Source organism: Dermatophagoides farinae, unplaced genomic scaffold (assembly GCF_024713945.1).
Source record: "Dermatophagoides farinae isolate YC_2012a unplaced genomic scaffold, ASM2471394v1 contig8, whole genome shotgun sequence".
In the NCBI taxonomy this organism is placed as follows: Eukaryota; Metazoa; Arthropoda; class Arachnida; order Sarcoptiformes; family Pyroglyphidae; genus Dermatophagoides; species Dermatophagoides farinae.
In genome coordinates this window covers 88,927-104,304 of record NW_027461523.1, presented here as the reverse complement: position 1 = coordinate 104,304, position 15,378 = coordinate 88,927, and the positions used below count along the sequence as shown (strand labels likewise).

At 35.5% G+C, this 15,378-nt stretch overlaps 2 protein-coding genes across 2 annotated transcripts; one reads left to right on the top strand and one right to left on the bottom strand.

Moving 5' to 3' along the window:
- Positions 1-1,275: 1,275 nt before the first annotated feature.
- Positions 1,276-4,025, bottom strand: LOC142598131 (uncharacterized). Its single transcript, XM_075735089.1, has 2 exons — positions 1,775-4,025; positions 1,276-1,355 (listed from the first exon to the last, which is right to left on the bottom strand). Exons 1-2 carry the CDS (start codon positions 4,023-4,025, stop codon positions 1,276-1,278), a joined length of 2,331 nt encoding a protein of 776 aa, XP_075591204.1.
- An 8,463-nt stretch (positions 4,026-12,488) lies between these two features.
- LOC142598130 (large ribosomal subunit protein uL18-like) lies at positions 12,489-13,493 on the top strand. Its single transcript, XM_075735088.1, has one exon. It carries the CDS (start codon positions 12,489-12,491, stop codon positions 13,437-13,439), a length of 951 nt encoding a protein of 316 aa, XP_075591203.1. The 3' UTR covers positions 13,440-13,493.
- The last annotated feature ends 1,885 nt before the right edge of the window (positions 13,494-15,378 follow it).

The window sequence follows — 15,378 nt, the reverse complement described above, 5'->3', positions numbered from 1 at the left end:
CTGCTTGGAGGTCAAATAATACAACAGGAGGTACTGTATGTCTAAAAGATATAGAAGAACTTTTAAGCTATACTGATGAATTACCCAACGACGTTTTTGTTAAGCATTTAGTCACTGTGTATCGCTCCTTACTGAGAAACAATGAAGCTGACAGAGCTTCGAGCGGCAGTGTCAATCAGAATAAACGAAAGCAAGATAAAACAACTGCATTAAGTGTTAATTTTCTCAAAAACAAACCAATCGATTTAGAACAAGATGTCATTGATATTACGGATTTGATTTCGCGAATAGTGCAAAAACTGTCGTCTATTTTACTTGTATATGACGCAAACAAATTGATTCAGAAACAAATGACAAACTTTTGGAAAGACACTAATACTTTTTTTTGTTTACAGAGACCAAATAACAAAATCGTTTTTGAGCTTTGCTATAAAATTGATTTGCCTTTGCTCAGATATATCATTAAGCTAGAAGATAAATTTTCTTCGTTCGTCAAAAAATTTTTGTATAGCTCATTGATGAGCGCGAAAGAAGAAAAGTTCCCCGTTGGATTTGAAGATTTGTTTCATTATTTCATCGAAAATGAATACAATGACGAGCACAAAACGTACTTTTCCGTATTTATCAAAAAAGTATTTTCGGCAATTTCATCGTACTGCTCACGAAAATTAAATACGACGCAAGTATCACGATTAACTACGTTTACAAATAAATTGCCCGTTTACTATATTCAATTGCAAGCCAAGGGTTACCACGTTGAGCTCTATACAGCCGCTTTCAACGATTTTTCAAGGCATATGAACGAAACTATTTTAGCGATAAACAACAAAGACAAAAGCATATTTGAGTTTGATAATCAAATTTTTAACTGGAGTTTTCTTTTTAACGCGGCTAGCATAATCAAAACCATGACGCTCGAAAGTAGTGTTTCTTCTATTAACAAAGATTACGCCTTTTCCAACTTATCCGAAGGCTACTTTTCTTTCTTCTCGTATTTACTAAACTCGTTATCTCAGAACATATTTCTTATGCCTTATACTCTCAACATCATAAACCTCACACTTGCCCTCATGCGTGCGACCAAGAAGTCTTTACCCATTGGAGAATCTTTGCTGACGCAATTAGAAACATTAATAAAACTCATAAGCTGTAAAAATACGCTCGCGTACCAAAAAAATCACATTAGCTTGCTGAAAAAATTAGACGTCATGTATGTAATTAGGCTAAATAGAGAATATGGGTATTATTTCCAGACTCACGAACTGATTTCGCAAGCTATTCAACAACTACTTGTTGAATATATTCTTTATCTTTCGTATAACTTGGCGAATTTAGAAACAATAAATATGACAATACTTAATATAAAACGCGTGTTAAAAAATTATAGCAAGGAGTTATCAAATGACCAAAGCATCAATTCGGCGTTAAAGCTGAAATTTACAGATCTCGCAACAATATTCGAAAACAACCTGAAATATATTCGTTCAAACGCAAATATGCTGAAACACAAAGGAGAAAATTCAATGTCGCTTGATAATGACTTTATAAAGCAAACTCCACTATATAAAATTATAAATACTGTAAAATTAGTCGACTTTCCCTTTTAGAATTTACAGCAAATTAAATCATTGCCATAGATTTATGTCTTGCATTAATAATGTGCACGAGGTTAGTCTTTAGTTGTATAAGTCTTCGTCATCTATTTCAAAAACCTGTCGCGCAGGTTCTGATGATTCAGGCCATTTAATGTTGAAATTTCCTGACTCTACCTTACTTCTCTTCTTATATCCTGGGTCAAATTTCTTGGCGAAATTTTCGTATTTAGCCAAATCTGCAGAATTGACACTACAACGAGCTTGTGAAAACGCAATCTCAAAGTCTTTTTTAGTTATTTGGTTTCTAGTGTTTTCGACGACACCATTGGCTTCTAAGCACATTCGTTCTTCTTCTATATTTTCCTTGATAGCTGATTTCGCTGCGAGCTGAATCAACTCCGCTAAATCTGCCCCAGAAAATCCCTCTGTCTGCAGCGCAATGAAGTCAAGTGGGACGTCCTCTGCAATTGGCATTTTGTGAGTCAAAGCCTTCAAAATACTGAGTCTTGATTTCAAGTCAGGCAATGGAATATATATGATTTGATCCAATCGCCCAGGTCTCAGAAGCGCTTCATCCAAAAGTTCTGGACGGTTTGTCGCTCCAATAAAAAAAACATTTTTCTTTACAGCAATACCGTCGATTTCCGTAAGCAACTGATTCATAACACGGTCTTCAACTCCGGTTCTGTTTGCTGAAGAAGCACGCTGAATACCGATCGAGTCGAGTTCATCGAAGAACAATACACAAGGTGTGGCCGAACGCGCTTTATCGAAGATCTCTCGTACGTTGGCTTCAGACTCTCCGAACCACGAAGATAAAAGTTCAGGCCCTTTGATCGTAATAAAGTTGGCAGAGCACTCAGACGCCACCGCTCTAGCTAGTAAGGTTTTACCACATCCTGGTGGTCCATAAAATAAAACTCCGCGACTGGGACTTAAACCAAAGTCTTCGAACTTTTTAGAATAAGTCATTGGATGTAGAATCATTTCGTGTAGCGTTTGTTTGATACTCTCGAGCCCTCCTATCTCGTACCACTTAACTTTAGGAACTTCAACGATTGTCTCACGCAAACTACTCGGATGAGTAAGGCTCAAGGCTTGGTTAAAATGATCCATATTAACATTGAATGTGTCTAGTATCATCGTGTCTATTTCATCACTTTCGAAATCAATGACTGAAATCATTTCTCGAACGCAGCAAAGAGCAGCTTCAGAACAGAGTTGAGCAAGATCTGCTCCAACGTAACCATGCGTTTTTTCAGCTATAGCTTCCAATTTAACGTCTTCAGCGAGTTTCATGTTACGCGTATGAATCTTCAAAATATCGAACCTTCCGCTTTCGTCGGGAACACCGATTTCTATTTCTCGGTCAAAACGTCCGAAACGTCTTAACGCAGGTTCAATTGCGTTTGGCCGGTTAGTCGCAGCGAGGACGACTACATGTCCTCGTGTTTTCAACCCGTCCATCAATGTCAAAAGTTGCGAAACAGCTCTTTTTTCGACATCTCCGTTAGTTTTATCTCTCTTGGGGGCAATACTGTCAATTTCATCGATAAATATGATTGCAGGCGCATTTTTTTCCGCTTCCTCGAAAGCTCTTCGAAGGTTTGATTCTGTTTCACCAGACATTTTACTCATGACTTCTGGCCCGTTAATCAAGAAGAAATAAGCTCCGGTTTCATTTGCAACGGCTCGAGCTAACATAGTTTTACCCGTACCAGGCGGTCCGTATAACAATAAACCTTTAGACGGTTTTACTCCCAAAGTTTTAAAAACCTTAGGGTGTCTAAGCGGCAGTTCAATCATTTCTCGAATCTGGTTGATCTGCTTTTTACAACTACCAATATCGCTATAACACAATTCGTCAAGCGATTCTTCTGAATTCTGAGGCACTGGATCTCCGTTTGTTTTGATCAAAGTATCTCTGTTTACAATACCGTACGGGTTGGGCGAAACAGAAACAACTTTGAATTCGACGGGATGGAAATTATTTCTGACGACAAAAATATCTCCTTCGTGCAGTGGTCTGAACGAATCTTTAAAATAAGGTTTCAAGTAAATATCAAAGAAGTCGCCAGTAACACCCTCAATCGTTTCTGCAATGGGCAGAATGTGTGCTACTTTTATGAATGAAGCTTCTGCTGCAACATTCACATACACGATATCGCTACTCTTCACGCGTACGTTCATACGCGCAACCTTGCTCAGTCTGATCTTGTTTTCATCTATAGTTTCGTCAGCTTTAGCGATGCAACAAGTTATTTTTCGCAGTCTTCCCCTTACAAGTACGATATCACCAATAAAGATTTTTAATTCACTCAATTTGTTTGGATGCATCAAAGCGATACTGTTGTCTTCTTCGACAACGTCATCTACGAACAACTTATTTGGAGCTTGTTTCAAAACGACAGGCGTTTCTTTTTCAGTCATTTTGTGCAAATGTGTTACAGATTCCTGTTTTTTTCTAAATAGTTTACTATATAAAAATTAATTAATAGATATTTATTTAAAACCAAATATAAATATCATCGTTATTAATAACAGCAATTGAGTATGGGCCAATAAAAAACCGGCAGTTGTTTTGACATATGTGATCATCGTACGGCGAAGTGAACTGATTGGATTCCATAAGTTGTGCAAGGTGTTTGGGAACATCTGTATGTAACGATGGATCGTACCTCATAGTTTTGTTTTGCTTAACTAGTTTGCAACAGTTGTATTTGCATGAGTCTAAGTTTAGTAACGCTTCAATTTCTAATGTTAATAGATTTAACATAAGTATCTTGAACTCGACTGTTAGCAGCAATATTTTACTATTATTGAGAAATTTAATGTTTACCAAATCGTGTTTGAATAGTTTTACCGTCTGTATATTGTAATTGCTTTTTAACGCGTTTATTTCTTTGGATAACCCACTAGATTTTTCAGAGCTGAAAATACACAATTTTTCAATTTTTTTTTGATCATTACAAAAATAAAGCAATAATGTACTCTTACAGTGTTCAGACAATTTTAAATTTTGCTTTTGGTCTGAAAAATATGAAGAAAACTTAAAATTCTGCTTGGCTAGACTGTTTGAACTCGTCTTCTTCATGTATAAAAGGTAGGCGTTCTGATCGATCATGAAAATCTTTTCACAGAACAAGGACTCAGGGCATTGAAACAGCACGTAAGGTGTTTTTTCGGTTGATACTGAATACGGAACAAAATTTACCAACCCTGAATACAACGACACGAAATACCCAGACGAGACACCTAGGATACTCTTTAATTTACTGTTAAAAAAATGTGACTTGTTGTTTACTCGTTTTTTTTGGGAATAATCATAGATTTGCACTTCTTGGTTGTTTAGCAGAATTAGTAAATATTCTTCGAACTGGTAAATTTTTTTCACTGTACCACGAAGCTGTGCGTCGTGTTGAACAAGTTCAACGTCTTCGGCACGCACTTTTAACTCGTAAAGTCGGTTCGACTTGAGCAAAATCCACAGTTTTAAATTTGAGTTGCTAAAGAATCCGTTGACGTAGTACGGTGAATCTCCAAAAGTAAAAGAAAAAATTTGCTTTTCAGTAGAAGCAGAGAAAAGCTGCATTATTTTCGACACAATGATTACATAGTAAGGCGGAAAAAGGTACAGTTGACTGTTAAGTGAACTGCACAGCTGCAGAAAAAAAAATTTCTTATGGATATGCTTAGAAAGATTCAGAGCGAGTTTTGGGGAAGAATATAAGGGAGAATGTACAAACCAGTTCGTATTTCTGATAGTGTAATCGGAGGTCATGATTTTTTGCGACCGCAGGAACAATTTCCACAATAGCAAAATCTTGTCTTTTCCTAATGAGTTTTTGCAGTTATTAAGAATCGAGTGTAATTGCATACCGTCGTAGTGCTGAGCTTCAGTATTTTTTAAGCTATTTGAATGAGCGTCGAAAAAATAGGAAAAGTGAAATAAATCAGCGTCTGCTATATGCAAATCGGACAGCACATTGTCAGGCAACCTCGGAGGCGAAATTCCAAACTCCGCCACTTTGTGCATAACAGCTTGGTCAAATTCTTTGTCTAAATTCGTGTAGATATAACTCTCAGGAGGGTAACAATCAGTAGCTTCACAGAAGATAATTGCAATCCATTTATGCAAAACACGTCGTGTATAGCTTGATTCGAGAAATAAACGATTTAGAAAGTTCATCCAAACGCCGGGCAGCAAGCTTTTAAAACTATTGAATTTCAAAAACTCTTCTTCAAATTCGGAATTTGCTAGCAGTGCAGCTATTTCCTTGTGAAGATCTACTTCAAAGTCGTCTTCAATATTGAACATTAAGTGGTCGAACTCATTTATTCGATACGATTGCGCAATTTGTTCAAACGAAGTCGATCCGCTCGCGATGAGTCTCGTCCACGTGTCTTCGTAAGAAATGAACTTCCGTTCAGGCAGTTCAGTTTTGAAGTCGTTAATCAATAAATAATTCTGCGGATCAATGTTCCTCAGCCAGGAACATGTGTAAAAAGTATTTGAAACGTGTGTAGTATGTTTAAACCCTAGTTCTTGTAAGTTTTGTTTTACTTGTTCGTAGTAGCTTGAAGCTTTATAGTCACTCACGTTCAGAGATAAATTGCGAATATTAATGAAATTGTTTTTATCTTTTGAGTAAGACTCAAATAAACAACCGAGACAACTAATATCTGGAGCTAAAATAGATTTGGTCACGTTTGCATAGCCATACGTTAGACACCAAGGAAATATCGGAAACTCGTGATATTTTTGCCTGTGCCGCATCAAACATTCGTTGAGAAAATTAAGAAATTGAAAAGTTGAGAGCTCGTTGTGTTTCCACCGCGTAATGATTGCATAAAATAACTCGTTAGTACAGCCAAGCTTTGATTTATAAATGGTTTCAAAAGTGGGTAAAACGACTATGCAATTTGGGTTGAACAACGACAGAAAAGTAGGCAAATCGTTATGTTTTTCAAACCCGCACAGAAATGAATTTTGGGCTGGGCATTTGAAGTGAATAATCACATTTAAAAACTCGAGCTTGTTCGAAGCCTCACTATAATCTAGTTGGACGATTAAGTACGCTACTTCATCACAACAAAATTTTTTGTGATAAAGCTGGAAGCTGCCGTCAAGCTCCACAGGCAAAGGGCGGAACAGCGACGATATCGAAAATGAAGCCAAATTTAAGACGCTTATCACACAATAAACATAGTACGTTCCGAGATAGCAACGAATAAACGAGAGAGCCCCATTTTTAAAATGCTCATCGAAGAGCTTAATAGCGAGTTTTCTCAGTTGCTGGTCATCACAGCCTAAGATGGCGTCAATTGACGCAAGAATTTTATCACAACGATCGCCTTTTAGCTTTATTTTGATCTCCTTAGTTTTAAAGCTGTTGCACGAAGTGTTTTCGCTTAGATAACAAAATCTTCCATTGTTGCAAACAATTTCTGAAGAGTTTTTTTCGCCTGGACTTTTCTTATTTTTTGAATTTTCATAGGCCGAAATAATAACGCTTTTTTGATTGACCAAAATTAAATTTGTCGAACCCAAATAGATTGAGTCGTATTCAAAAAGCGTATTTGCCGCTTGAAAATCATATAGCTCCGCAGAAACACAACAGTCATAATTATATAGTACGTATTTATCTTGAATTAGCCGCCAAAAACTCATCTCAATAATGAGTAATAGAGCCTAACGATTTAGCAAACAGTCAAGGATTTACAAGCCAAAATTTGAATGAATTCTTTAATAATAAAAGAAAAGGAAAAAAAAAAAATCAATATAGAAGATCAGATCTGAAAGTTTCTCTACAACGAATATTCAGTAGCAGAACTGAAACAGAATCATCATTTTCAATTTTAAGATTGTACGGATTCACAACAATGTAACTTGCTCACGGGAAAAAAAAATCCGTAGACCATAGCGCATCCAAATATTTTAGGCAATGAAAAACGAGCTCATTGCAAATAAAGTTGCAAAGGCTAGCTGGCATGCCAGAGTCAAAAAAGTTAAAAAATAAATCAGACCTGGGTGTCGAATCCAGTTGGTTTTCTCCTCATCGAAATAAATCCTACGAATGAGCTGAGTTTGTTTGTCATCATTTTAATACATTGGATTAGTTACACATCTATTATTACAAAAAATAATAATTTCGACAAAGTTGTTTCGTTATGTCTCAAAATTTCTGATAAAACTCGTTTTATTTATTTTGATCAATTTTAAAACATGTTGATTTAATAGTAGAATTTTATGACTTATATTAATGAAATTTCATATATCTTGCAGAAGATCCCACCGTTTGACGCAGTTAAACTAGAAAAAATTCTCGATCGTGACATAAAACCAAGCAATCAGTTGCAATTAGACAATCATAGATTGTTGAAACTTATTTCTCAGTTGGAAACAAAAAATGCTCATGTACAATCCGACCTTTGTCCACTGAATATAGATTCTTGCGCCGTCGAACAATTGCTTGATCAAGATCTTAAGCAATTTTATCATTCACTTATTGAAGAAATAAACCCGTGCAATAATGCGAAACACGTTTCGTCGAGTATACATAACTTAATTAAAATTTGCCAACAAAAAAAAATAAAAGTTTTGAATGGGAAAAGTGACACAGAGCTGATTTCTGAGTTGAACAGCGTTATTGACGAACTACCACTTGAATACACTGCGTATTGTTTCATAACTAAATATATTAACTATCTTCCTGAAAAAGTTCATATTTATTTGAAAAGAGCCATTTTTGCCAAGTTTTTGACACGTTCGTTGGTTGAAAGTATTTTTTTATTTTTTCCTTATAAAGAAATTGATTACAAAAAAGCGTGGTTACAGTGTCTTGAAACTTCTACTGATCTAGAAATCGCCAACATAAGCGCGAGCCTAGCTAGTTTCAATCTGTTATCCAATAATATCATCAATATAAATAAGAATACTGATAATATTGAATTATTCATCGACGATATCATCGATGTGTACGTTCATAAAATAAAACTCCTAGCTAATACAGTTATAAAACATACTGAAAAAATTGATTGTAATCGATTTTGGCTTTTCTTGTTTACTCTTTTTTCGAAAGACCTACAAAACGAACAGATACTAGACATTTCTATTACAAAATTTCCTGACATATTGTTCTCGCAGCTATTTGATATATTTCAAAATGCTGCGATTAGCATTGGTTTCCCCTCAGATTCTGTGGTAGCAGCAGTACTTCCAAAGTTAAAGAAGCATGAACTATATCTTTACTATAAGTGGATATGTACCATTTTTTCTGCGGTTAATAATATGGATTTAGTCAAAAAAAGTTTGTATTGGGTTTTAAATTTCAGCGACAAAAAAACTCATAACACTAATTACGAACTTTGCTTATTTATCGAAAAGTACAAGTATTTTTACACTCTTCTGTTGGCGACAATTGCGGTTTGTCATGTTTACTCAAACAAAATAATCAAATTGACCAATGCAAATGATTCTCTAGTCACGATTATCAAAAATCATGCTTGCAATGAAACTTTTAAAGCGCTTCTAATGTCTTGTTTGCTACCTCCAAACAGTTATAAGAAAGTCAAAGAAACAGTTACTTCCTTGGAAACTATTACAGTGTTGGAATTAGGGATTTTGCTTTATGAATATCCAAAACTTATAAGCAATGTAGCGATTGAACAAGGTGTTTATTACAAATCGTTCAATTATCTACAGGAATTTTTTTTGGAACATGTTTTAAACGATTTTCGACAAGCTTTCTACAAACTAATAGAAACTCAGATCAGGAACCAAAATTATAGAACACTGATCACACAAAAACTGAAAAATAAATTATTTTGCGCAGCGAAAAACCTCAGCGAATTAAATATAAATATAATTACAAAGCAAGACATCGAATGCTTTTTGAATGACTACACTAACTTGCCCCATATAAGCTCTGAATATACAAAGAATTTGGCCAGCGCGATACACAATACGGGATGTTTCGCAAAATTATTACAAGCAATTAAAGATGAATATATCTAATTCTGCAAATTTAAAAATAGTCTGCAATAAAAACTAAAAAAATAAAATTTTCAAATCAGCTGTTCGGTTTCTATTTAGAAATAATAAATTGTAAAGCTTAGCGTTGCAATTTTACTTGATGTAGAGTGTTTTTTACAAAAAACTTAAATGGACCAAGGTAAACAAGCAGATAAGGCTTGTATCAAAGCTTCCTTTTTGCATAACGTTCGCTTAGATGGTCGAGCTAACTACCAATTCAAACGGATTTGGCTAAGCCTTTCAGTTTTAAATAATTGTTTATCTAGCGTGCAGATTTTAAATGACGACAACCACGTCATTATTGGCGTGCGAGCAGAGGTTTTCACGTCCTCACCGGAAATAAACCAGTTTATCCACTTAGATGTGATGTCCATAGTAGGAACGAGCACGTTGAAAAATTATCCGAACATTTCAAGAGCAAGCGATTCACATACATCAGTGTCAACAAAGCGATTAGAAAAACTTAAACACCTTATGAATACCCTTTCTATCGATCTAATTGACGGAGTCAACAAAACACTGGCAATATGCGAAGGTTTTTTTAACGTTCACTTGTTTATTGACGTTATTGTGCTGAAAGCGGGCGGTTCTCTTGACACTCTCACTAGTATTGGACTTGCTACAGCGCTTAAAACATGCAAAATACCTGAATTTGTTGCGTGTCTAAAAAGTGACCGAACCTTAATTTCTTCTGAAACGTTGCAAAAAATTAACGAAAGTTTATTACAAAAAATAGGTCAGGAACAAATCAATAAACGAGAGTTGTACAGATTGAGAGTTGAATACTATAACGACATAACATTCACAGTTCAGCCCAATAAATGGCGATCCTTGGGCTTTTCGAACAAAGTTCCTATTATTATTTCGGCAGGTGTTTTTGGCAACGAGATAATAGTCGACTTAAACGCGAATGAAGAAAGCTCAGTAGATTCTATAGTTTGCATTTCTTGTGACGCTAAAGGAGACGTTCTAGGTTTAGAAGCTTTTTGTAAAAAAAGTCTCAACCCGCTTGTGATTGAACAAATCAAAAAAATAGCTAGAAATGCAAGCGAAATGTTGTTTGAAAACTATTTATCAGATAAAAATATAGACACGTATGCGTCAAGCGAAGTAGGAATACTAAATATTTTTAACAATTAGAATAAATTCTAAAATTGTTATATATTTGGAGAAAATAAGTATTCAATTATTGCTGAAGCTTTAATTAAGAATAGAAAAATTTTACATTGCCAAAATAATTTAGAGAATGGCGATTGTACAGAAAAAAAAAGATGACAAAAATTTAACTTTCGCTAAGAGAACTATCCTAAGAAGGCAAAAACTTCAGAAACAGTTGTCGTCTGAAAACACATATTCAAAATCTCAAATTAGAAAACAAGTTAAAAAACTCGATAAAGAAGAAAAATCTGCGTTTTATCACTTAGACAAAGAATGTGGTAAATATTATCAGCTAATTATTGCAAACGCTCGAAAAAATAAAGAAATCTTGCCAGAGATAATATCCGAAGCAATCGAATATCTCTTTTACAAAGAGAAATTAATTGTCGATGCTTTAAAGACTTTGAAGACTTCTAATCTGGACGCGAATTATCTTAGTGCGATTTATCGACCCATTGTTAGTCGGCTGTTGCAGGTATCGCTCAAGTTTGGTTCAGAGGAAATTAAAGAAAAAATTTACACCTTGTTGATTCCGGTGTTTATCAAGTTGGCAGTTTCACCGTTTTGTTATCGATTGTGCAATAAACTTCTTGAGTGCTACAAAAATACGGAAAAATTCACAGAGATGGTATCGATGTTGAAAAGCAATCCAGCTGCTTATATGACAAAATACGGTTCATTAGTATTTGATTGTGCAGCCGCTCAACCGAAAGGACCAAAATTAACGAGAGAATTTGTTTTACTTATATTTTTTGAGAAGCTGTTTTCGAGCGAAATACCAAATTTCAGAATTATCCCCATTGAAGAGTCACTTTCCAAAGCGAGTTCAGAATTGATATCAATCATCCGAAACAGAATAGTAGAATTCATTGACAAGTTAGTTTTGAAAGAACTAGTTCTGCGCGGCATAACTTTGAAATTTTTATTAATCGTTGTACGCCAAAAGAGTCTGCTAGACGACGATACTTATTTGAAGCTTTCTGACGCGTTGATAGATGCGGCCGTAGCTATGTTGAGTTTCAGAGAGTCGATTGAAGTTTTAATTCACCTTGTTTGCTATTGGTCATTAAAACAAGCTAAGCAGTTCTTTGCGCAGCTAAGTTCCAGCATGGCTCTCAATGAAACAGCACTTAAGACTTATTTTGAGAACGAGCTCACTTATGTATTTTTAATTAAACTTATGTTGACAATTGACGATACTAAGCTTTTGTACAAACAGATCATCAAACCGATGCTTTCAAACACAGACGAAACTTTATGTGATAATTTTTTAAAAGCCGTTTTGATTTCTCTAAAGCCAGACCTATCGTTTACGCTTCTTGAGCGATACCACCACGATTTATTAAAGCTCAAAAAATACGCGCCGAGTAAGCCGCTTGAACAAAAAACTAAAGAGTTAAAGGCTTACTATTTGACCCACGCAGACACACTTAAGCAAGCCTTCGAAGGCAAGCCCTATTATGAAAATTTCATAAACTTAGTCATAAGTTAATTTTATTATAATACGAATTTATCAACTGTTAACTATTACCAAAATAACTTTGTTTTGCAATTCTAAACAGGTAAACATTGGTTATTTGGCTTTTTATTTTATAACATAAAAGCCCGAAATAAGCGCCCCCAACCTAGCTTAGACAAAGGACAATACAAAAACGAAAAAATATTTTTTTGTAATTTCTTAAGTATAACCGAAATAAACAATGGTGTTAGCTGCAGTAACTAAAACTCCATCTTACTTTTCAAGATACCAAGTTAAATACCGTCGAAGACGCGAAGGAAAAACTGACTACCAGCAGAGGAGAAACCTCATCAAGCAGGACTTGAACAAGTATCAAACCAAAAAGTATAGATTTATCGTCAGATTCACCAATTCGAAAGTCATCTGTCAAGTAGCTTATGCAACTTTGTCAGGCGATATTATTGTGGCAAGTGCTGACTCATCTGAGTTAACCCGTTTCGGTATGCCTGTAGGACTCACTAACTATGCAGCTGCCTACGCCACTGGACTACTTTGCGCTCGCAAATGTTTGAAACATTTCGACCTCGACAAAGACATTCCCATCAGAAATACTCTTGACGGAGAAGAATACAGAGTCGAAGACCAAGACTTCAACAAAACTCCTCTTAGAGCAGTTCTCGATGTCGGTCTCTCAATCGTTACTAGAGGAAACCGTGTTTTCGGTGCTCTCAAAGGTGCTTGCGACGGTGGTTTATCTATCCCCCACTCCATTAAAAGATTCCCAGGTTACGACCCCAACTCCTCTGACGGCGCTTACGACGCAGAACTCCACAGAGAAAGGATCATGGGCATCCACGTAACTAAGTACATGAAAAAACTTCAGGAAGAAGACCCCGAAAAATACAACAGACAGTTTTCAAGATACATTAAATTAGGCATCACACCTGAAAACTTGGAATCGAAAATCCAGGCTGTTCACGACGCTATCCGCGCCAACCCTAATACTCCTAAGGCAGAGCCCAAGCAGTACAAAATCACCAGAGAAAACAACTACATTGTCACCTATAACGCTAAAGGGGAACAAATTAAATACTTCAGACCCAAGAAACTCACCAAGGCTCAACGCATGGAAAGAGTCCAAATGAAAATTGCTGAAGTTGCCCGCTTAGCATCTGAAGCCATGGCCAACTAAATTTGACTCGTTCTTTTAAAGTGTATTTGTTCATTTTTTATCATTGTGTTTGGCGTCTCTTTATCCTGATATTTTTGTTACTCAGTTTATGTTTTATTCATTATTAAAAGTTGTAAAATACACAGTGAATTTTTCATGACGTTTTTATCTTTGTGTTCTAATAACTTCATGCAGACAGACTTTATTTTGAACCGATTTACTATGGCTTTTGAATGTGGATAATATTTAAAAATGTAATAAAGATCTGTCAACGACGACGAAATGAGATCATCTTTATCCGAATTGGCAATGATGTTTACCAGAGTCGATACCACTTCAAAGTCGTTTGCTTCTATTAGATTTATGTGATGCAGCCAAAATATCTCCCCGTGGAAACATTTGTTTAAGCAGTTTCCAGATTTGAGTTCTGAAAGATACGTGTCGAAGCTGAGCAAATTTTTTTCGAGTTCGTATAACTCATCTACCACTTTACCTATATCTGCGCTCAGATCTTTGTCTTTCCACTTCTTGCTCATTAACTTGTTCAAAAAGAAACGCACAGACTCATCAAAATATATGCCCAACAACCAGTTGTATTTAGTCAAATTGTTTATAATGCCTACGTTCAGTCTCACGATCTTTTCTTCTTCTCGATGTAAAAGCACCTTATCGATCCACAGCTTAATCAGCTCTTGATTATGGTAAAACACACCAATTTTGACTTCAAAAAGTTCTTTTGAAAAACTGCATGACCACAAACAAAAACTAGCGTGGTACATCATCGTGAGATTGCCAGACAGCAGACAGTTAGATATCAAGTTTCTTATTCCTACTTGTTCGCAAACCACACTCCTGACGGACTGAATTCGCAGCAAGTTACGTGCTATCAATATTTTATCGCCCAGCGACACTTTGATGTCGTTCTTTGCGGTTAATATGTTTATGAAGTATTTTATGTACTCTTGAGGAAGATTTTTGCAATAAATTATTATAGACGAACATATGTATAAAAGTAGTCCGTAAATAAACGTGACCAATATTACAGGCGACATTTTCACATTGTAATCATCAATAAAAACCGTGTTGATCGATAACATCTTTCCGTAAGTTCTCAAATCCACAATTGGGCTGTGTTCAAGCTCTGATTCTTTAAACGCCATAGAGTTCATGGGGTGATGGTGATGTAGCAAATTCGACAAATTCAAATGATGAGAATGATGCCCAGTTTTGTGCTTCCCACTACTGTCTGCAGATTTCGACGTGTCGTTTGGGTTTTGATTGATACTGCGTAGCATTGTGTCCAGCAACTGCAGCAGCTCATGTTCTGAAGTATTGATGTCATTTACTAGCTTAATCAGAGCTGTGACGTTTTCGACATCTGCAATTTTTTTCCACAAGGTAAAATCTCTTGAGCAGATGTCACAAACTACAAACGCATAAAAAACCAATTTATTTAAATGTTTAATACCGCTATTTGTTATTTCATCAAAATAAACTTTTACATCTGTATTGAGCGTATTGAATGGTTTGATCAGATCGTAAGATTCAGCAATGTTTTCGCTGGCAAGCTGGTTGTTCGTTAATATATTGATGAAGAAAAGCGAATTGCTATTGATACAACATATATATTTCGCATCTTTGTCAGATTTTGCATCAGACCTTAGCTGCACACCATCGATCATAAATTTATCGGCATGATCAATTTTTATTCAATTTGAAATTACATTAAATTTTTATTTTTAGGAATATTATTTTTCAGCTTTATTTATAATATCAGAAAATTTTTCTTGCTAAATTTTTCGTTGTTAGACAAAACAATAAAATTCGTATTGAAATACAATATTCTATTTAGGATGGCACTATTTAAAAGATTTTTCGAAGCTGGCAGATTAGCAATAGGCCGATACGGCAGCGTCTACAACAAGGTACGTTTTTCGCAGTTTAAAATGATTTTTTAGCC

Coding starts and splice junctions, on each gene's coding strand:
- LOC142598131 (XM_075735089.1), bottom strand. CDS start 4,025: ATGACTGAAAAAGAAACGCCTGTCGTTTTGAAACAAGCTCCAAATAAG. Junction 1,356..1,774: donor CCCAGGATATAAGAAGAGAA/GTAAGGTAGAGT, acceptor TTTTATATTAAG/TATTGTCATATTTATTGTTT.
- LOC142598130 (XM_075735088.1), top strand. CDS start 12,489: ATGGTGTTAGCTGCAGTAACTAAAACTCCATCTTACTTTTCAAGATAC.